Here is a 23,324-nt window from a genome sequence, read left to right as displayed (position 1 = left end):
CCACACTCCTCTGACACACTCCGTCTTTTGCTAAAAGCAAATGTGACTTTTGCCAAAGGAATACTCAACAACTGCAGCGCACTCATTACCTGTGTGGTATTATAGAAGACGTCATAATGTAGAGGTGAATGTATTGAAGGTACCTTAATGTAAAGCACTTTTAAATGTTTGTCCATGATAGATTAGTGTGTTGAAACTACCCGGGAAACCTGCAGGTACGACAGACTCACAGATGCACATATAGACAGACACTGTGTCTGCCGTCATATCTGAGCTGAACAACAGCACAAACAGCGGCGAGGTGGCATAGTTTATATGCAAAACAAACCAAGCGTCTGTATCTTCTCAGTGCTGTGTGATACCACTTTCTGCTCAGTGTGAGGCCTCCTTGGACTCTTTAGATTTTAGTTTGATATCCTGTAAGGTTAGCTTACAACGTGTATGTGATGTTAACATTTCAAAAAATTTTCTGTCAGTAGATTTTTGCTCAATCTTTCGTTGACTGTTTAGCATAAAACTAAAAAGTATTTTGCTTGTAAAAATTTCTTTCAGTAGCGGTTTCATCATAACCTTTGCCAATTTCTTGATAAGTGCCTAAATTGCTTAATTTTGACAAATCAACATAAATAATTTGTCCCTCGCTAACATGGTGCTGATTCAGCTCGGACAACAACAAAGAAAATATTGATTTTGCAGTATAATGTTCACTGGAGGGAGGTTGGCTCTCAAACATGGGTTTGAATGAAATAAAAGAAGACTACGGCCCGTTCGTGTTGAGCAGACATTTGTTTCTCTGTATAGAAAAATGTTTTAGATGTTTTGGTTTTTCATGTTGTCTCAGAGAAAGGCTTGTTGAAACTGAAAGTTCCCTAAAGACTACCACTGTAATCCCAAAACTTGGAGTAATAAAACTACTATACACACTAAAATGTACTTTTCTTTCCACGTGTGTTTCCTACATTTAAAATGTTAATCATCTAAACTGGATAAACTACAGTCAGTGAAGGCAACATAAGCATGAAAAAACGTATCTCATCTTATCTTAAACTTAAGTCATAATACGATCTTTAAACATGTTGCGATATGCTGAGTATTGCGATAAGATAAATTGCGATATATTGCGATTTATTGCCTTTTTTAACTGCTAATTGTTATACTTGACGTCCGTGTATCGATACAATATTGCCATGCAAAATATTGCGATACTATGCTGTATTGATTTTTTTCCAACACACCTAGAAAAAACAATAAATATGTAATGTTGTCATAAAAACAATTATTAGTATTAGTTATTATATAGTTATTTCCTGAGGTTCAAAGAGAAAACAATCTGACCACAAGGTCCTTAGCTGTCACTCATATCTAATGATCTTCATCAACAGATTAGCTACTAAATGGACTCAACTGCTGTTCCTGAGGTCAATAATAAATGCTGAACCTCAGCTTTAAAGCCAACAAACTCTGAAAGTGCTCAGAAAAAAATAATATTTGAACATCTAAAATTCATTAGTTACTTTACAAACTAATATTTTTACATAAAATGTACTTTTACAATACAATAATATAATACAATAATAAGAAGAGCTTATAAAATATGTTTCGTTTTAAATTTAACGACCCAACCAATACAAATACAGCTGAATTAGTCGATCGACAGAAAAATAATTGCCAATTATTTAATAATTGTTTAAGTCACTTTTCATCCAAAAACATTTAATGGTTCCAGCTTGAGAATTGTGACAATTTGCTTATTTTAATCATTTTAATTCATTTTAAATATTTTTTGTACTATTGGTTGGCCAAAACAAACATTGTGTCATGTTGGGCTGTGGTGGTATTTCTCACTATTTTCAGAATTTTTACAAACCAAACAATCAATTGATTATTGGAGAAAATAATCTGCAGATTAATCCATAATAAAAATAAACATTTGTTGCACTCCTATACAAAATAGTTAAAAATTTGAATGAATGTTTTGTTTATCTCTTTGGAAATATCTGACGTTTGGTTCCCACTTCTAACAAGGCTTGTGAGCCAATAGTAAAACAACATTGGTATCACGTCGTATCTCTGTGTCGAAAAAATGGCTAAATGGCTGAGATCGACGGTAAGTGCCTGGCAACGACTTGTTGTGAAGTGAATGCAATAAAACAGTGGAGGGAGAATGCGACATCTAGTGGCTCAATGTTATCAATAGCACGTTTAAGTACATTTTCCTTACAAACTTTTACTTAAGTTATATATTCAATGCAGCACTTGTAAGTATAGTGAGTATTCTTACAGTGTGTTATTTGTACTTTTACTTCAGTAAATCTTAAAGGTCCCATATTGTAAAAAGTAAGATTTTCATGTCTTTTATATTATAAAGCAGGTTTAAGTGATTTATAAATACTTTTAAACTATCAAAACGCTCAATCCACAGATAAATACACACAGCCCGTATTCAGAAATTGTACGTTTGAAACAAGCCGTTAGGATTTCTGTCCTTTTGTGATGTCACAAATCTACAATATTTAGATTATTACACAGTTTTAAACGTAAACATTCTAAATGTGTCCCAGTTTATTTCCTGTTGCTGTGTATGTGAATAACATCAGCTGACAGGAAGTAAACATGGACCCAAACTGTTGCCAGGCAACGCAATTCCGTTGCAATTCCGTTGAAATGCACTAAAACGGAGCATTTCAGACAGAGGGTGAATACAGGCATATTCAGGCTGACAGTATAAGGAAAATAAAGTTTTTTTTTTTTAACATTACAGCATGTAAACATGTTCTAGTAGAAACACAAAATACAAGTATGAGCCAGAAAATGAGCATGATATGGGACCTTTAATACTTCCTCCACCAGTGCCAGTTTTATACCAGAATGTTTACGTTTAAAACCGTGTAATGATCTATATATATTGTATATTTGTGACATCACAAATGGACAGAAATCCTAACGGCTTGTTTCAAATGCCCAATTTCTGAATACGGGCTGTGTGTATTTCTCTGTATATTGAGCGCTTCGATACTTTCACAGTATTTATAAAGCACTTAAATCTGCTTTATAATATAAAAGACATGAAAATCTTACTTTTTACAATATGGGACCTTTACGTTTTATATTCAATGCAGGACTTGGAAGTATAGTGAGTATTTTGACAGTATGTTATTTGTACTTTAAATCTTTTAAATCTTTTTTGTTATTGTTTTTTATTCCCTCCTTGGATTGAGGTAAGGTCCTTTGTATAAAGCCTGTGGCTCCTTGACCTCTCCTGACACATTTCTTGATTTTTTTTCATTGACTGGATTTTGTGCAGTTTTATATATGTGCAAATAAATAAATAAAAAATAAAATAAATAAAATAAATAAATAAAATAAATAAAATAAATAAAATAAATAAAATAAATAAAAATCTTAATACCTCTTCCTCTAGTGCCAGTTTTATACCACACAATAGGTTTGCTTCAACCTAAATGTGATGGTGAATTTAGGAGGTTTACACTTCAGACCTCAAGTAGAAACTACTTGGCTCGGGTTCAGTGAAAGGTGAAACATGACATACGGAGCTGGTGGTATGCGGTTTCGAATAATATTTTTTTTTTAATAAATGGCTGAGATTGACGGTAAGTGCCTGGCAGCGACTTGTTGTGAAGTGAATGCAATGGAACTGGGGATGGAGAATGCGACATCTAGTGGCTGAATGTTATCAACAGCACCTTTAAGTACATTTTCCTGAATATACATACTTTTACTTAAATTACATTTTCAATGTAGGACTTTTACTTGTTATTAAGTATAGAGTATTTTTACAGTGTGTTATTAGTACTTTTACTTCAGTAAATCTTAAAGGTCCCATATTGTGCTCATTTTCAGGTTCATACTTGTATTTTGTGTTTCTACTAGAACATGTTTACATGCTGTAATGTTCAAAAACCCTTCATTTTCCTCATACTCTCTGCCTGAATATGCCTGTATTTACCCTCTGTCTCAAACGCTCTGTTTTAGTGCAATTTGACGGAATTGCAACAGAATTGCGTTGCTAGGCAACATCTTGGGTCCATGTGTACTTCCTGTCTGCGGATAACATTCACATACACTGCAACAGGAAATAAACTGGGACACATTTAGAATGTCTACGTTTAAAACTGTGTCAAGGGTCTAAATATTGTATTTTCGTGACATCACGAATGGGCAGAAATCCTGACAGCTTGTTTCAAATGCAGAGTTTCTGAATACGGGCTGGGTGTATTTCCCTGTGGATTGAGTGTTTCGATACTTTCACAGTATTTTTATAGGACTTAACCCTGCTTTATTATAAAAAAAACATGAAAATCTCACTTTTTTATAATATGGGACCTTTAATACTTCTTCCTCCAGTGCCAGTTTTATACCAACCTTCAACCTAAAAATGTGAATGTTGGTGAATTTAGGAGGTTTACAGTTCAGTTCCTCAGGTAGAAACTACTTGGCTGGGGTTCAGTGAAAGGTGAAACATGACATATGGAGCTGATGGTTGGAATCAATGGCTGGTGATGCTGAGTGACAGACAGGGGGAGAGAGAGATCCTCCAACCGGAGCAGGAAGCTGCTGCTGGGACTGGCGGAGAAGAGAAGACAGAGAGGAGGTACAAAACAACGTCGACATCAGCGGGGTTTCCACCATAATGTAGACCCAAAACAGAGCAACAACACACAGCACACCGAGCCAACAACACCTAGATGTGGAGGCTGCAGTGGTGACAACACAAAGCCGTAGTGTTTATTGTGAGTGCACGGTTTGTAATGAAGGAGCTGCAGGGCTGCGGTATGCGCTCCTCAGTGGGCTTTCTGTCCCGCAGAGCTCTGACCGGACAGCCGCTGATGAAGGAGGAATTCCAGAGACGCAGGCTGGCCGGCTGCACCAGCCTCTTCAAGAAGGACATGCTCGGACACTTCGGCTGTGTCAACGCCATTGAGTTCTCCAACAACGGAGGAGAATGGCTGGTGTCCGGTAAGTTGACAACCCTCCTCTCCTCCTCTGAGCTGAGACTGTTTCAATGTGTTAGCATGCTAGCTGCTAACGAGGCTAACTGGCAGTCAGCTGAACCCCCTCTGGGCTAGCTAGGTTAGCTTAGCATCTCAAGCTAGGTGGCTAACGTCAAAACCCAAACAGGCAGCAGCTCAGAGAGGCAGCAGCCAGCAGATGATCTGTCAGTGCTACAGCTCGTCTCTGTGGCTAATAAAACACACATTTTCCCCCTCTCTGATGGTCTAATCATGTCTGCCTGCTAAAACCACAAAGCTATTTATGTCCTGGGAGGATTAAAAACCATCATCTGGCCTAGTATAACAACCTGAGGCTTACTTTGCACAACAGAGCTAATGAATGTTCAGTACATGAACTTGACTACACCTGAACAGGTAGAAACTGTTTAGATGCTCCTCATTTCTCTGCCACTTTCATTGAACTGAAAGATAAATACTGTTCCTGGTCAGTGTAGTATAATTATTAACTCTAAATGACCTCCTGATCTAGATTTTGCACCATATGCTGCACACAATATGTTTTAATTTTGCCCTTATATACTGGATGTCACCTGCAAAAGAGCTTATTTGCAGACTATATTGTTCAGGGCTGCAATCAACTAATGTGCATTAATCAATGAACATTTATTCTATGAAATGTCCATAAATTATGATATAAATGTCCATCATAGTTTACCTCAGTCTAAGGTGATGCTTTCAAATGTCTTGTTTTCTCTAAGCAACAGTCCTAAACCCAAATATATTACATTATATACCAGTTTTCTTTTACTTAAGTAAAAATAGCAATATCATAATGTAGAAATACTCTGTTACAAATAAAAGTCCTGAAACCACAAAGCTATTTATGTCCTGGGAGGATTAAAAACCATCATCTGGCCTAGTATAACAACCTGAGGCTTACTTTGCACAACAGAGCTAATGAATGTTCAGTGCATGAACTTGACTACACCTGAACAGGTAAAACTGTTTAGATGCTCCTCATTTCTCTGCCACTTTGATAAGGACCATGAAAATGACCTCCTGATCTAGATTTTGCACCATATGCTCAAACAATAAGTTTTAATTTTGCCCTTATATTCTGAATGGCATCTGCAGAAGAGCTTATTTGCAGACTATGTTGTTTAGGGCTGCAATTAACTAATGTACATTAAACAATAATTGATTATTCAATGATCATTTATTCTATGAAATGTCCATGAATTATGAAATAAATGTCCATCATAGTTTCCCTCAGTCTAAGGTGATGCCTTCAAATGTCTTGTTTTCTCTAAGCAACAGTCCTAAACACAAATATATTACATTATACCATTTTTGGAAGAAGTATTCAGATCTTTTACTTCAGTAAAAATAGCAATATCATAATTTAGAAATACTCTGTTACAAATAAAAGTCCTGAAACCACAAAGCTATTTATGTCCTGGGAGGATTAAAAACCATCATCTGGCCTAGTATAACAACCTGAGGCTTACTTTGCACAACAGAGCTAATGAATGTTCAGTACATGAACTTGACTCCACCTGAACAGGTAAAACTGTTTAGATGCACCTCATTTCTCTGCCACTTTGATAACTGAAAGATAAATACTGTTCCTGGCCAGTGTAGTATAATTATTAACTCTGAAGGAGCATGAAAAATGACCTCCTGATCTAGATTTTGCACCATATGCTTCACGCAATTGTGTTTTAATTTTACCTTTATATACTGAATGTCACCTGCAAAAGAGCTTATTTTACCTAAACAGGTGAAAACTGTTTAGATGCACCTTATTTCTCTCATTTCAATACTGTTCCTGGCCAGTGTAGTATAATTATTAACTCTGAAGGAGCATGAAAATGACCTCCTGATCTAGATTTTGCACCATATGCTGCACACAATAAGTATTGTGTATTGAATGTCATCTGCAAAAGAGCTTATTTGCAGACTATATTGTGTAGGGCTGCAACCAACTAATGTACATTAATCAGTGATCATTTATTCTATGAAATGTCCATAAATTATACCAGTTTTGGAAGAAGTATTCAGATCTTTTACTTAAGTAAAAATAGCAATATCATCATGTAGAAATACTCTGTTACAAATTAAAGTCCTTAAACCACAAAGCTATTTATGTCCTGGGAGGATTAGAAACCATCATCTGGCCTAGTATAACAACCTGAGGCTTACTTTGCACAACAGAGCTAATGAAAGGTTCAGTACATGAGTTTGACTCTACCTGACCAGGATGCTCCTCATTTCTCTGCCACTTTCATAACTGAAAGATAAATACTGTTCCTGGCCAGTGTAGTATAATTATTAACTCTGAAGGAGCATGAAAATGACCTCCTGATCTAGATTTTGCACCATATGCTTCACACAATTGTGTTTTAATTTTGCTCTTATATATTGAATGTCACATGTAAAAGAGCTTATATTGTTTAGGGCTGCAACTAACTAATGTACATTAAACAATAATTGATGAATCAATGATCCTTTATTCTATGAAATGTCCATAAATGATGAAATAAATGTCCATCATAGTTTCCCACAGTTTAAGGTGATGCCTTCAGTGTCTTGTTTTCTCTAACCAACAGTCGTAAACCCAAATATATTACATATATATTATACTACTTAAGTAAAAGTAGCAATATCATAATGTAGAGATACTCTGTTACAAATAAAGTAGCATTAGCATCAAATATACTTCAAGTACCAAAAGCAACAATTCTTGATGCATTTAAGTGTTACAGCTGGTAAAGGTAGAGCTAATTTTAATGATTTTATATACTGCTAGCTTGTGAATTTCCCCCTTATCTCATCTTATTATTAATAATAATAATAATAATAATACATCATGTTTTATTTTGTTGTTTATATTTTGTATTATTAATTGGAATCTGCGGCTAGTAATTCAAATAAATGAAGTCAAGTAAAAAGTTAAATATTTGCCTCCAAACTGTAGTGGAGTAGAAGTATAAAGTAGCATTAAATGTAAATACTCAAAGTACAACCACCTCAAAATTGTACTTAAGTACAGTACTTGAGTAAATGTACTTAGTTACTTTCCACCACTGGTTTATACTGATATACAACAAAGAAAAACAGCAAATTGGAGAAGCTGGAACAAGAATGGTTGGAGATTTTCTTTGAAAATGACTAATTATTAATAAGAAATAGTTGCTGTTGAATATTCTGTCGATCCATTAAGTAATTAACCAATTAACCATTGTTTGTAGCTCTAAATCTTTCCTTTTTGTTTTGAGTTTCACCTCTTCAAGTCTGTAATATTGAAATTAACCAGTCTGAGGAGGGAACATCAGTCTGTGGTTGAACTGCAACCTTTTGACAGGGCATCATAACTAGTTTGGAAACAACTGCTCTAGACTAAATTGTGAAGTTGGCGGTGTCAATAATCCATGTTGTCCTGTGTGCAGGAGGAGATGACCGCCGGGTGCTCCTGTGGCACATGGAACAAGCCATCCATGCTCGGGCCAAGCCTGTGAAACTGAAGGGAGAGCACCTGTCCAACATCTTCTGCCTGGCCTTCGACAGCACCAACACAAAGGTCTTCTCTGGAGGTAAGAGCAAAACAAACACAAACTACATGTGATCTCCGCTCTGTCACAACAACAAGGTTTATTCCTCATCCTTGTCCTTTGACCTGTGAAGGTCTTATGTGGCTTGTTGTCACTGTGGGGCGTGAAGGCAAAAGGTACATCTGATTGTATGAGAAAACTTTGATACACTCGGGGATGCAGTTTTTTGATGAAGAAAAAGTGAATTAACTTAGAATGAATTAATGGAGCAGTGAAACCAGCGTGGAGAAGTGGACCGGAAAGACCTTATCGGCTTATCTTAGTTTTTACATCATCAGCAAGCAAAAGATTGTTAGATAAAATGTTTAAATTATAGTTTTATGTACATTTAAGTGATTGCATAAATGTTGTAGTTACTTTATTGCACATTAAAGATGTTGGATGGGAAAATCTAAATGTTCTAAGATGCATGAGTTGCTGATGGAGCTGCAACTAACGATTATTTGAATTATCGATTAATCTGTCGATTTTTTTTTCTCTCCATTAATTGATTAGTTGCTTGGTCTATAAAATGGGGAAAAATGTCAATCGGTGTTTCTTAAAGCCCAAGATGACGTCCTCAAATGTCTTGTTTTGTCCACAACTCAAAGATATTCAGTTTACTGTCATAGAGGAGTAAAGAAACCAGAAATGCAATTACTCAAATCAATTATCAAACTAATCGATTAATCGTTGCAGCTCCAGTTGCTGAATTATTATGTTTTGGAGGCATGTGGTGAATGCTGCTACTGTCAAGCCGCCATGCAAATAAGTTGAGAGGAAACATTGATAATGGTGTATAAAGATTTAGTTGATAGATAATTAACTAACCAACCACACAATCTAAAACACGCCTGAAGGCCAAACTAGTTTTGCATCATTACAGCAGAGCATTTCTCCTTCACTTTGTGATCCACAGTTTGTCTGTTTGTTGTTTTGCAGGAAATGATGAACAGGTGATTCTTCACGATGTGGAGAGGTGGGTAAAATATCACAAATCATACTTGTTAATGTAGCATCAAAACATTTTGATATACTCATATATAAAAAGCTTTGTTGGCTAACGTATTTGCATTTACACTCACAAATCAATTAACATTTGGATGATTGTTGTTCCTACAGAAGAGAAACTCTGAACGTGTTCCTGCACATCGACGCCGTGTACAGTTTGTCTGTCAGCCCGGTCAACGACAACGTGTTCGCCAGCTCGTCTGACGACGGGCGCGTTCTCATCTGGGACACCCGCGAGCCGCCAAGCGCAGGTAAGTGGAGGAGGCGTGTGTGTTCCCATGAAGCTCATTGGTTGATGACAATAATAATAACTTTAATGCCTGGTGATGACATGTTTAACGTTTATGCTTCGGGCTACAGGGCATATAGTAATAAAGCACAAGTCGGATAACTCACACACACCTAGGATGTGATTTCTCATTTTCTAAATATATATACTGCTGTCATCCTAAATTTGCTGCACCGGAGGATAAATGAATAAGTTATAGAGTCGGTGCTCAGCCTGGTAAAAACACTGTGGATTAGTAAAGTTGGCTTAATTGCATGAAAATGAACCTCTACAGTGGTCTTAGAGATAATTAAAACAGAGCTTGTCTCTAACGAATGTCTTCTCTGATGTTGTCTCTTTATGGTTGTAATTAAAGAGCGATCAAACGGTGTATTTTAAGAGACTGAAAAGGGTGTTTAGTACCTCATGATGGGACTTAGTGAGACTTGTTGATAACTTTAAAAATGCAGTGGATCAACTTGCATGACGTCCACATCCTGCTATTTTTGAAGCCTTCCTTGTGACCGAGTTGGCCTAATAATACATTTAGCAGTGATCAGTGCTCCGTGTCTGCAGCCAGCAGGCTTTTTATGTCCGTCTGTTACAACACTCACAGTTTCAAAGGATGAACGTTACATACAAATGTTTCCACACTACTTCTTTTGTTAGTTGAGCTGTCTCTAAATATAAGTGGTGTTTTAGTATTAATGCTACTGTAGCCATAAGTATAATGTATCTAAATAAGTAAATACACCTGGGATGGGGAATGTTTTGATTCAATTGTTGATTGACAACGTGCAACAGTGATGTTGAGCGTTGTGGGACAGGCTGGTGAGTTGATTGCCCTCACCTGGAGTATAACCGCATCGTATCAAATCCTGTAAAACATAAAACTCTGATAAATATATGCAGAAATTCTATCTTGCAATGTTATAAATCTGTAGAAATTCAACATTACGTGAGGAAAAATATGTTTTTGTGGCATGAACCGGAAGTGCTAAAATACTAACTCATTTCTGGGTTTTAGGACTCATTCCTGCAGCACTCTATGCAACTCTAACATACTGATGTTAGGCAGGTATAATGAGCACCATGTTGACTATCTTAGTTTGGTCTGTTTGCATGTTAACATTTGCTAATTGGCATTAAAAACAATTAAAAAAGAGCTGAGGCTGATGGGAATGTCATCAGTTGCATCCTTAGATGATGGCGCTAGACGAAAGGTCACAGGATCCCCAAAGTCATTAGGAAACATCATCTGGACGCCATGAATGTCAGTGAAAAAGTTTGTGCCAAAATGTGAACCGATATTGACTTCCCTAGAGCCGTGCTTCTCACGTGGCTAAAACAAACTGTCACCGAAGTTGACAGCAGTGTTAATAATCATGTAATCATGACTCATTATGATCTCATCTCATTCCTGTAGAGCCATTCTGCCTGGCCAGCTACCCGTCGGCCTTCCACAGTGTGATGTTTAACCCCGTGGAGCCCCGGCTGATCGCCACCGCCAACTCCAAGGAGGGAGTTGGATTATGGGACATCCGCAAACCTCGCAGGTTAGACCCTTTCTCCCAGTTTCTAAAGTTTCTATCTCTCGACCCAGTTTTATGGTTCCCTGCGGGGAAATTATCTTTTATTGCTGCATCACTGAAAAATATTACAAGCATGCAAATAAAGCACAGAGGAGGTAATAAATCAAAGACAAAATAATAATGGTTAGAGTTAATAAAACAGTCAAAGCATTTAAGTAGTAAAATAGACAAAAAATGTTTTTGTGAGGTTAAATAAATTCATCTTATCTTGAATTTATCTTCACTTTAAAAGATTGGAAAGTGGAAAAATTTATTATTTATGTTTGTGAATTCAAGTACATTGTTACTGAGATGTCAAGATTGTATTTAATATATTTTAATGGTTGGTTCAAATGTGTTGTTAATATTCATTTTTATTTTGGACAGTCAGTCTTTGAGTTGTTTGTATCAGCAGCGTCAACGTCCTCATCTGCTCGTGTGGTGCATCGTGTGTCCACCAGGTGGCGCTGTTGTCTTACTGTTAAACTAATCACCACTGGTCCTCTGCCAGCTGCAAAAACCAAATGTTTACACCAAATAAAATAACTGTGAAAACACTTTGGCTGAGTGTGTGTTTAAACATACTCAGGTTTGGTTAGGTTTTGGTTACCAGAACACAAATGATGCACTTCCAGTAAAAGTAAGCACTGAGTCATTTCTCCTCCTCCGCTGATGGCTCTGCCTCTCTCTGCAGCGTGGGCTTGTTTACAGCTAGAAAGTCCCTCGATTCACTATTAAGTTTAAAAATAGCTTCCAGTTGAAGTGTTTTTAATGAAATATCTGTTTTATTTCATCATTATAATTTAATATCGACAACTCTCCGCAAATCCTCTGATGGTGTTTTTATGTCAGTTGCATTTAATCATGTTTTTTTGTGACAACATTTATTAGTTTCTTTTGAAAAGCGCTTTTAAAAAGCTTCAAAGTGTTTGTAAAAATTGGAACATCAATACCCAGAAATCATGTTTTCCAACCCGACCGGAGTGTGACGACTTTATGTCAAAGGAAAGTGTAATAGATAGATGGATGTGTTCTTAAGGTTCTTAATCTCAATAAAGATATTGTTGGAAAAAATAGACAATTCCCACAAATAAAAAGACTCATTATAATAATTAATTTCACAATTCTTTACAATAACATGGATATAAAAACAAACTCAGCTCTGTTAGAGATTAGAGTTGGGATGCTCATCTCTTCTGAAGTCTCACTTTGTGATTTAGTTTTCAATAGATTTAAAAAAACGAGGATTGGTGCATACAAGTCTTAACAGTAGCTCTAATATGTTCTTTCCTTGTGTTCTGTCAGCTCGTTGCTGCGTTACGGAGGCAGCATGTCCCTGCAGAGCGCCATGAGCGTCCGCTTCAACAGCACCGGCACCCAGCTGCTGGCACTGCGCCGCCGCCTGCCGCCCGTCCTCTACGAGCTGCACTCCCGCCTGCCCAGCTTCCAGTTCGACAACCAGGGCTACTTCAACTCCTGCACCATGAAGAGCTGCTGCTTCGCTGGGGACAAAGATCAGGTGGGTCATCAGAACCCTGAACTAAAACTCAATCATTATTACTACTAGTGGAGACGATAGAAACTTGGTTAATAAAGGCAAATTAAATACCACCTACATACAGGGAAATATAAGATATAAGATATGTTATACAGGACGTCTAAAATGTTCCACTTCACGTACATGTGCAGCCATAAACGCAACGTCTTGCATATGATATAACATCACTGTGGCTCTCAGGGGAGTGCTTTAGCTCCTGATAGCTCAAAACAAACAGTGGAGACATTGTTTTATATGACGTCGGTGGTTGCTTTTAATGTAAAGAGAATATTGGGAACATGTGGGACCAATAGAAATAAAAATAGAATTATTTCCTTCTGTGAAATCGGTACTTCTGAGTGTTGGAGGAACACCAGAAGCCCCTGAACTCAGCCAATGGTCCTCCCGTTGGTCCTGCTCAGACATGACATCACCCTGCAGCCATGTTTATTATGTTAACATTATTCTCATGTGTCAGTGGAGCTCATAAAGACTTAAAAATTATCCTTCTCTACATGAGTGAAGGATGTAGTTTAAAGGTTACTGAATCGGGTCTGGACTTTGAATCTGCTCACTTGCTGCCAAGCTTTTGAGGAAGACCATTGATCTCTGATTGATCAGTGGAAATACTGGATTTGTTCTAATTTTTGCACCATTTTGATTTGATCATTTTGTTTCTTGATTTGTCAGGTATTTGATTTCCATGGAAATCTAATATATCACGATTATAATGATATCACAAAAAAGAATTACTTATACAGTGACGATTTTATTCATATCACCCACCCCTAATGAGTGTGAGCTTATTGGCTGAGAGCGTTTTGGTGGGTTTTGAGAGCCACGCTTTCAGTTTGAGATCAAAATTAATTAAAAATTCTTAAACCAAAAAGTAAACTTTTGGATCTTTATGCCAAATATTTCATAGAAATAAAAAAGAACAGGTGACAAAAGAAACCATAACATGTGACAAAGGCCGTGATCGAGGTTTGGCCAGATGATTATGCTTGTTTAAGCCGGAGCTTTATCCCACCGTTGGCCTCACAGCACAACAAGTTTCAGAAACATCCTCATATAGACCCAGAACCACAGACAGCAGAGGATTTTCTCAGAGTGACGTGAAAGCAGAGGAGCAGGGTGGCAACTAACCACAGAAAAATGATGGAAAGGAAAGAGGGAGGGAGTTCTGGGTGTGACATTCCTACTTGACGTGTCCTCTGGGAACCCGAGGCGGAGCACACAGGTGTTCAGTTCACAGTGTGTTCATGTGCCCCGGAGCTACAACCATATGAGTAACAATGATACGATTTTTCATCACCGCAGAGCTTTTTATGTTGGTTCCTTTTAGATAAAGACATATCGCTACTTTTCCACCCCAAAAAAGTAATACAGTGACTTTAGGAAGTCCTTGAAAAAGTAAAAACCCGCAGAGAGAGAGACCAGCAGAATGTTTACAGAAAGGAAAATTTAAGACATTTGTTTAAATCATCGGCAGATAAAACGGCACAAAAATAATTCACAACTTGACAGAATGTCAGAAAAACAGCAGCACAAGACAAGGTCATAAAACAAATGTAAATGATTTAACAAAAATGTGGCTCCAGATGGTAAAATGAGTCCTGACAGACACTCCAATTAAAAAGAAATGAGCTAAAAGAAAGAAGAAAAGAGTATAACTTAAACTTAAACTGTATTTCAATCGTCACATACATACAGGTACATACATGAAATTTGACCTCTGCATTCATGTTAGTGTATAATCACCTGAAACTAAGAATGTTTTCGTTAGCTTAGAATGAGTCCTTCATATCTACATAGGAAGCAGGTCCTGTTTCTACAGTAGCCCAGAACGGACAAACCAAACACTGGCTCTAGAGAGAGACTTTCAAGTTTTTTACGCTACCAGAGTGTAAAACCGTGATACCGCCAGCCGCCGTCTGACTTCCGTTGCTCCTAAAGTAGTGTTATTATGGTATGGATGGCCTCTGAGTGAGGCGAACAGCGTTACCACAGTTTTGCACTCAGCGGCTCAAGTTACCACAGTCTTGGGAAGGGAGGAGTGAGCGGAGGGGTACTCAGTTGGTTGCAATCTGCAACCACACCACTAGATGCCGCCAAATCCTACACACTCTACCTTTAAATACTTGTTTATTGTTAAATGCACAGAAGGGCGAAAATGGCGGCACAAGATAGAGTACTCGCTCTGGATGAAGGGAAGGCCGAAGCACGTAGAAAGAGAGGACGGACCCCGCCGGTGTATTTGTCCTGCCCCTCCTCAATTGTTATTGGACGGCTGGGTAAAAAGTGACAGCGACAAGCACAGCGTTTTACTCAAAGTTGAACATTCTTCAACTCGCGGCGTCCAGAAAAAAACACCAGACTTGCAGCGCTCAGCCCAGAATAAACACTCAGCGCCTCGTCACGCTGCAGGCGTTTGTTGCAAAGTGTAAATATGCAGCACTCTTATTACATTCAACCTGGCGGATGTTTGCCTTCCACTGCAGTTGGCTTGTCAAAAGCACGGTATTGCATTATTGTGGTTATTGCGACAGCCGTAGCAGTGTGCTGCTGTGAAGCGCCCGGCAAGCAACTTATGGTTCTGTGTCTCGCTCAGGGACACTTGGATGCGGACAGGAGGTGCCGGGTACCGAACTCCTAAGCCACAGCCGCCCCCAAACAGTATTTTCCACTGGGAGTCGAACCAGGAAACCTAACCACTAGACCATATGGAAAATATAAATATAAGTAGAGGAGGATATAGATGTGGATGTGGATGGTTATGAAGACCAATTTGTACTGGTATTTCTATCAGAGATTACAGTCAGTGCAAAAAGTCAGCTTCTAGCCCTTCTTTCCCTACATGTTGCTTTAAGGTATATACGGTATATATAAGAACCAAGCACATCCCCCCACCCTGGCGCTGTCAAAACTTACCTTAAGCGACAGCCTTAAGTGGAACCATCTGTTTACAAAGTCTAATAACAGTTCAGACGAGGAGCAGGAGCTGCGTTCGGGTCAGACTGTCATGTCATGTCAGGAGCGTGTTTGATCCACTGCGATAAGATCTGGTGGGTTTGTGCTGTATATTGACCCCCCAGGGTTTGTTTCTCTCAGGTCTGATGGAAAGTTTTGTCATAAGAAACAGAGCAGACTTAAATCTCTAAACATCCCTCTGTTTCCCTCCTCAGTACATCTTGTCTGGGTCCGATGACTTCAACCTCTACATGTGGAAAATCCCGAAGGACCCAGAAGCAGGTGAGTTACTGAATCTGTCTGCATATTCATGCGGATGTTTGCCATGATTTACCTTGAGCTTTGCATCTCCACATGAGATTGAATCATATTGTTCCCATTTTCGTCCGTCTACTCTGCTAAATACTTTGTTTTATTTTGTATTTGTTTAATTTCACAACGTTCATCCGGAAATCAGGGTTTGATAACGGACGTACCGCAACTTACAAATAGCTGGTTTTAAGGACACAGTTTTGGTGATTCCCGCAAGGTTAAAGATTTCAGTGGCGTCAGTCAGGGTTGGCAAAACAAACCTCATTGACCTCCAGTGTCTGTAAGTTTTAGCCCCAGAAAGAATGATGGACGTCTCTGTGCGCTCAGCCCAGACTGTGGTTTCCCCTCAGTTCATTTGGTCACAATATACTCTCCAATCATGAGTAACTACCGGATATCCTATATCAATGTTTGTCTCTTTTTATAGTCTCGGTTCGGTTTAAGTTCTTACTCGTAAACTTTTCTTGAATTTAAATGTGTTCACCTGTCCAACCTAACTAAAAAGCGAAGGTAATTTAATGCTGAAAAGTTTAATATATGAACTGCTCCACTCTGTGAACAATCCTCAAATCTAATTACTCTGAGAAGAAAATCCCAAAAATGCAGCAATCCAGGAATGTGGTCGTTTGTAGCTCTGTAGCACCACCTGACACATTTATAGATTTTATTACTCACGCTGAAAATATGTGCACCGGGCCTACTTGGTGTCAGACTAATGGCTTATTATGAGGATTACATTACTGCTGTATTTCACAGTCTGTGTTTTCTGAAGCAGGTTGAATGATCATCTTCGCACAGCTGGATGTGTTTGTTTTAGTGAATCCTTGTATCTCTGTGACTCTGAGCTCATGTGTTTAGTCTGCTAGTATCATGTTAAACAAACCCACATCATGTTCTCCCTTCAAGGAGGCGCCGGGCGTGTGGTGAACGGGGCGTTCATGGTCCTGAAGGGTCACCGCTCCATAGTGAACCAGGTTCGCTTCAACCCTCACACCTACATGATCTGCTCCTCCGGCGTGGAGAAAGTCATCAAGGTTAGTAAAAGAACATCATTTCATTGTTTTTAAGAAAGAAGGTTCAGACATTTGTTTTTTAGAGGCCTGAAGAGTTACAGAGAGGTAAATCATCTATCAACTGTAGGATTAGGCCTGTCACGATAATTACATTAATGACTTATCGTACGATATATGGACACGACCTTGATAATTTTTACAATATCGACTTATCATACCATATATGGACGTAACCGCGATCATATTTACGTTATTGACTTATTGTACGATATATGGACATAACCTTGCTAATTTTTATGTTATAAACTCATCGTACGATATATGGACATGACCTCAATTATTTTTACGTTATTGACTTATCATATGATAAATGGACATGACCTCACAAATTTCTACATTAGCGACTTATCGTACCATATATGGACATAACCTTGATCATATTTACGTTATTGACTTATTGTACGATGTGTGGACGTAACCTTTATCATTTTTACGGTATCGACTTATCATACAATGTATGGACATGACCTCGATCATTTTTACGTTAACGACGTATGTATCGTACGATACATGGACATAGACTGTATAGAAGTGGGCGTAGTAAATGTGACGTCACCCATTGATTTGCAGACTATGGTTGTGAAGCCTCGTGTTCGGCATTTTGGCTTTCACCATCTTGATTTTTTTGGCCGTTGCCGTCTTGTTTTTTTGCAACCAGAAGTGATACGAGAGGGTGGACTAGGACTGAATGCTGAATAAGACATTTTTAGGCGACCAAAATGTTACAATTAACTTTCATGAACTGAAAATGCTGTGAAAACCCAGACCGGACAACGCCGTGGTAGTGACCTGTCCATCACAGGGTAGCCCCGCCCTAAAGCATCCCCTGCCTTATGGTCTATTTGACTCTAAATGGGACCATAATTTACTAAATGAACATCATGCTGTATTGAAGAAGACTTGAAACTAGCGATTAAGACCATAAACTCATGTTTACAATGTTTACCGAGGTAATAAATCAAGTGAGAAGTAGGCTCATTTTCTCATAGACTTCTATACAACCAGACTTCTTTTTGCAACCAGAGGAGTCGCCCCCTGCTGGCTGTTAGAAAGAATGCAAGTTTGAGGCACATTGTGTTTTTGTTTGTTTACATAAGAATGTCACCAACATTTTAGCAACATGATGCCAGAATAAACAGCAGGGTTTTTCCTACCAGAAAAAAAAACTAGGTGGAGATACATTTTGCGCTGCTTCTGTCCCCTCGTTTGCTTTCTCTGTCGGAGTTTTCGGAATTTTTATTTTATTTTTGGGACAATATATATTGTCCAACAAAAGTAGTTATCGTGTCAGGCCCGGTCCGGATGATGCAGTGTTTGGAGAAATTGTTCTATAAGTGGACAGACTAAATTTGAGTCTTTGTCCTCAGATGTTCAGACAGTAGACGTGCCCTTAAGTGAGTCATTGATCTCCAATGACACGACACAGTAACTGACTGAGCTCCGACTTCCCTCTGTGGAACGCGGAATGAAAACAAAAGATGGATTTCCCCCTATTATTGACTGTCGTCTGTAACAGATGACGTTGGGCAGTGTTCAAAAACTGGGTCATGGGAAGATATGAATGGTTCCAGTATTTCTGAAACCAGACCCAGACTGTGATATACTGCCAGCCTTTCAAAAGTCTCCGTAGCCTGGAACAAATACTGAAGTCTCCATAAAAATACGAGTAAATCAAGTATTATTGCAAAAGCTGTCACTGTAGTTTAACCTTGATTAGGCTGCAACGTCAGTTTTATTTTGTAGTTTAAAATTAAAAGAGTTTATTTCGATCTGTTCACTTCATCGACAAGAGCCTGCAGTTAAAAAACACTCTTCACAACATTAAGATTTTATGCTGTCGGAATAACAATCGTATCACAGCAGCTGTGCTCCTGTACTATGAGTCTTATTCAGCTTTCTGAGTCACTGTGTTGTCCTGGTGTTGACCTTATGAATAAACCAGGCAGCATTTGAAGTTGGCTGAATGTCCAACTGATTTTTGGCTGACTCACTTGAACTTCATCAGTCAGTTATTTTGCTCAGAGAAACAGAACACATGTTGTTTTGTTATCAGCGAGCAGTCCACTCCCACTAAGTTGTTCTTATTCTGTTCCTCTGTGGCTGAAAATGAGTGCAAGAAGAAAAATAAACAGCACCTCTGGTTGTCCGTTTTAGTTGTGTAATAATTAGGCAAACCCAAAACCATGGTTACGCTAGTGATACTTATCTTTACTGAATATTTGAAATGGTTTCAATACTCATTTTCCACAGTATCGATACACCAGCTGTGTTTTCTGCTCTCTCTTATCATTTCTACATATGTAAGCTTTTACAAGGTTTTTATCACAGAGCTACGACTTTATGACAAAATAGTAATTATAACAGGAAAGAAGTTTTCTGCTTATTGTACTTAACTTAATGACATTTGGTATTATTTATTATTATTTTTCAAACAGTATATTTATTCTCTTTAAACAACATAGTTATAAGACAAGACATACCTTAAAAAGTATGTATGTATGTATACGTCAAAAGTATATAGTGTATAACAGAGGCCAAGACGAGACCAGACAGAAAATAAAAAAAAATATTATTTAAAATGAAATAAGATAACATTTAAAAATAATTTAAATAATAATTTAAAAAATAAATAAAATAATAAAATAATAAAAAAATAATAAATAAATACAATTTGTGCAGGAGGACATTTGGTTTTATTAGTCATCAGTTTTCAGTCACTGCGTGTGTCTGTCAGTCTCAATCATAATAACTGGAGACGAAAAGAGGCCGATGCATTTCTTTATCTATAACCTTTCGTCCCAAATGTTACAAAATTCCCAAAAGTTTTATACTCACCCAGTCAATTAAAAAGGAGCCCAGTTGGGCGGAATAAACGCTTAATCTTGCAACACTCTATCCAATAGTTGTTTCTTCATATGATAACATGATTAATGACTCGACACATCTAACGTGATCTGTCACACGGGTATCGTATCATCGTCTTGTCACGTTGACATCGTGGTTTATGTTTGTGAAAACATATTTAGTCAAATAAAGTTACATTTGTCCGAAAGCAGCTGGATTGACACTTTTGTCCAAACATACATTAAAAGCTTTGTTAATGATAGTTTAATTTATAGAGTCTACATGTCCAAAATGCTCTCTTATTCTCTCTGTGTATTCATTTGAATAGACTTACTCCAACTTTATCAGGTTAAGTTAATCAGAAAATGCGGTTTCTTAGTCTGATTTTTTTAATTTGTCCTTGCAGACAGTCTAATAATCCAGGTAGTAGAAGGAGAAACTGTTCACACAAAAGCATTCGTACAAGGGTAGGAAAGATTCAGCTTCTTCTTTGTCAGTTCAGTAACACAATCGCTCTGTTTTGTACATTTTACTGTACAGAGTGAAAGGTGATCCAGGTCCAGGTGTTCTGTAATAAGAGGCTATCAATAACGGAGAATCTGTCAAACTGACCCGGGCCTCTCCGCTTCACTTTTTCTCCATCCATTTTTCATTCTGTCGTTCTGCCTTGTAATCTGTCCAACTTTAAATCTGTCTTTTTTTTCTTTGTCTCCATCCTCTTCCTTTACCGACCCGTCCACATCTCCCTCCACCGTTCCCCCCCATTGTTTCTAAATCCGTCTCAGGTGTGGAGTCCGTACCAGCAGCCCGAGAGTCTAGGTGACCTGGATGGCCGAGTGGAGGACAAGTCCCGCAGCCTCTACACCCATGAGGAGTACATCAGCCTGGTGCTCAACAGCGGCAGCGGTCTGTCCCACGACTACGTCAGCCAGTCCATCCAGGAGGACCCGCGTATGATGGCTTTCTTTGACTCGCTGGTGCGTCGAGAGATCGAAGGCTGGAGCTCCGACTCCGACAGCGACCTGAGCGAGGAGGCCATCATGCAGCTCCACGCCCGGGGTCGTCGCACCACAAGGCCCACGCCAACGCCTCCCATCGCTGTCTCCGCTGCCGGTCATCAAAGTGACTCTGATAACTCGTCTTCCTCCTCTCTGGCTGGACCCGACGCCTCAGGAGGGGAAGAGCAAGCCGAAGCAGAGGTGGAGGAGCGGCCGAGGAGACGAAGCAGGCATCAGCGGCTTCAGTCCGGCTTCCTCGTGAACGAGGACTCAGACTCAAGTGAGTTTTGGCTCGACCCCATGCCCCGGCCTCGCTCCCCGAGCCCTAGAGACAACTCCACGCTGTCCAGCCCCACCTCCTCTCCTTCGCTTCCCGTCGGAGCCTCCAGCTCCTCCACATCCACTTCCAGCTCCAGCAGTGACGACGAGGAGCGCCGCAGCGCGGTGAGGCGGCGCAACGTCATGAGGCGACGGCGCATGCATGTCGTCTCCAGAGCTGGGGATCGACCCGAGTCTGTGCAGACTCTGTTTTCCGCCATCGACTCCTGCAGTTACCCATCGATAGCGATCGAGGACCTGTCTTCCTCCTCGTCAGGCGAGGTACAAAACTCTCTCCAAATCAAGACCGGCTCTGGCGGCGCCAGAGATGACGAGAAATGTCTGAGCCCTTCTGACTTTGTGTGTCTGAGCCCGGTAATGTCCCCCGAGAGCCAAGAGAACGAGGAAGGGAGTGATAGCAGGATTGAGCTGGAGAGACTTCCAGCTGCGTCTCGGCGGTCGCTGGATGGACGCAGGACTGAAGAAAGGGCTGCTACCAGCTCCGATAGCGGAGAGGCGTGTAGCAGCTCGGTGGCTTTAGACTCTCCCAGCCGACACAGCCCCGGAGTGAACGGGCGACACCGGACTGTAGCACCTTACGTGAGAGAGAACCTCCATGTCTCCTCAGAGTCAGAGGAAGAGACTGGCGTTACACCTGAAGACACCCGGCCACCGAGAGAAAAGGGCCTGGCGCAGAGCGCTCTGAAACGGACTCATGTGGGATCAGAGGAGGGCGAGTCGGGCTGCTCGCCCTCAGAAAAGAAGCTAAGAACATAATGACACCTCTTTCTCATCCCGGAAAAGAAACCATTTGTTAACAGACTTAATTTAGGAAGTGGGTTTTTTATGGGTTTTTACAACTCAGCTTTTTTCATTTTTGCGTCTCGCAGTCATGTGACATGTCATATGAACTGATTATGAGCAGAAGACATTAAGGAACTTTTGTTTTCCAAACAAATGAATTGGACAATGTCATCATTTTTTTTTGGTCAAACCAGAGATGACAATAAAAGATGGAAATATGAAACGAGCTAAATATCGTTAATAACAATGATATTTTAATTGAAACACATTATTTTCATGCAGCATCAGTGTTTTTTTCTATGCTCTGGTTACAGAAAGCTCCACCCTGGATTTGGAGCTCCTCCAACCATAACAACAAAAAGGTCTTACGGAGGACAAAAGCTTTGCAGCATTTTTAATTTCAACGGTTTCACACAGAGCATAAATCTGATTGGGCTTATTTTTTAATTTTTAAAGTGATTCTCGGGCTGAGACTGCTTCAGGGTTTCTGAAGAATTGACTGTGTGAAATCTTAAGGAGCCCCATTTGTTTAAGCTGTGCATTGAAATCATTCTTGTTTCTTCCACCAATTGTTTTTTGTCTCATTATCCCAGCCCCTGGGTACCATTACAAGCCAGCGCTCGCTTTTGTTTTCTTGCAATTAAAGAATAATTTGTTCTCCAGTGACAAAACCACGACTTCTTCCTGAGGCTTCGCTGATTCACACTTTTTGAGTTTGATTGGTGAAACGTTTTACTGTTCTATGACACACATCTGTCTTGAAATGATGGACAACAAGTTGTTTAGCTGTAGGTTTGGGTTCACTTCACTAGTACCTACTGCTGACAGAGTTACCATGGCAACACAGCTTCAACACCGCTGTGAAAGAAATCTGTTCAGCTGGCCGTGACCTTGAGCAGCCAATGTCGGCCGGAGTAGAATATGTTATTGACTGAACTAAAAGCTATCTTTGCTTTCATTAAAAGAATAGTTAAATCAGTTATTGGCAGGCTGCCACTCTGAATAAAACATATTCATCACTGAGAATTAAAATGATGAGTCAGACATCACAAATA

At 39.2% G+C, this 23,324-nt stretch overlaps 1 protein-coding gene across 1 annotated transcript; it reads left to right on the top strand.

Moving 5' to 3' along the window:
• Positions 1-4,544: 4,544 nt before the first annotated feature.
• dcaf5 (ddb1 and cul4 associated factor 5) lies at positions 4,545-22,940 on the top strand. Its single transcript, XM_074660578.1, has 9 exons — positions 4,545-4,977; positions 8,423-8,566; positions 9,506-9,542; positions 9,686-9,825; positions 11,269-11,398; positions 12,719-12,932; positions 16,136-16,202; positions 17,139-17,266; positions 20,935-22,940. Exons 1-9 carry the CDS (start codon positions 4,770-4,772, stop codon positions 22,240-22,242), a joined length of 2,376 nt encoding a protein of 791 aa, XP_074516679.1. The 5' UTR covers positions 4,545-4,769; the 3' UTR covers positions 22,243-22,940.
• Positions 22,941-23,324: the final 384 nt, after the last annotated feature.

Source organism: Sebastes fasciatus, chromosome 15 (genome assembly GCF_043250625.1).
Source record: "Sebastes fasciatus isolate fSebFas1 chromosome 15, fSebFas1.pri, whole genome shotgun sequence".
Lineage (NCBI taxonomy): Eukaryota > Metazoa > Chordata > Actinopteri > Perciformes > Sebastidae > Sebastes > Sebastes fasciatus.
Note: the sequence above shows the minus strand (reverse complement) of the source record. Positions and strands in the feature narration are given on the sequence as shown.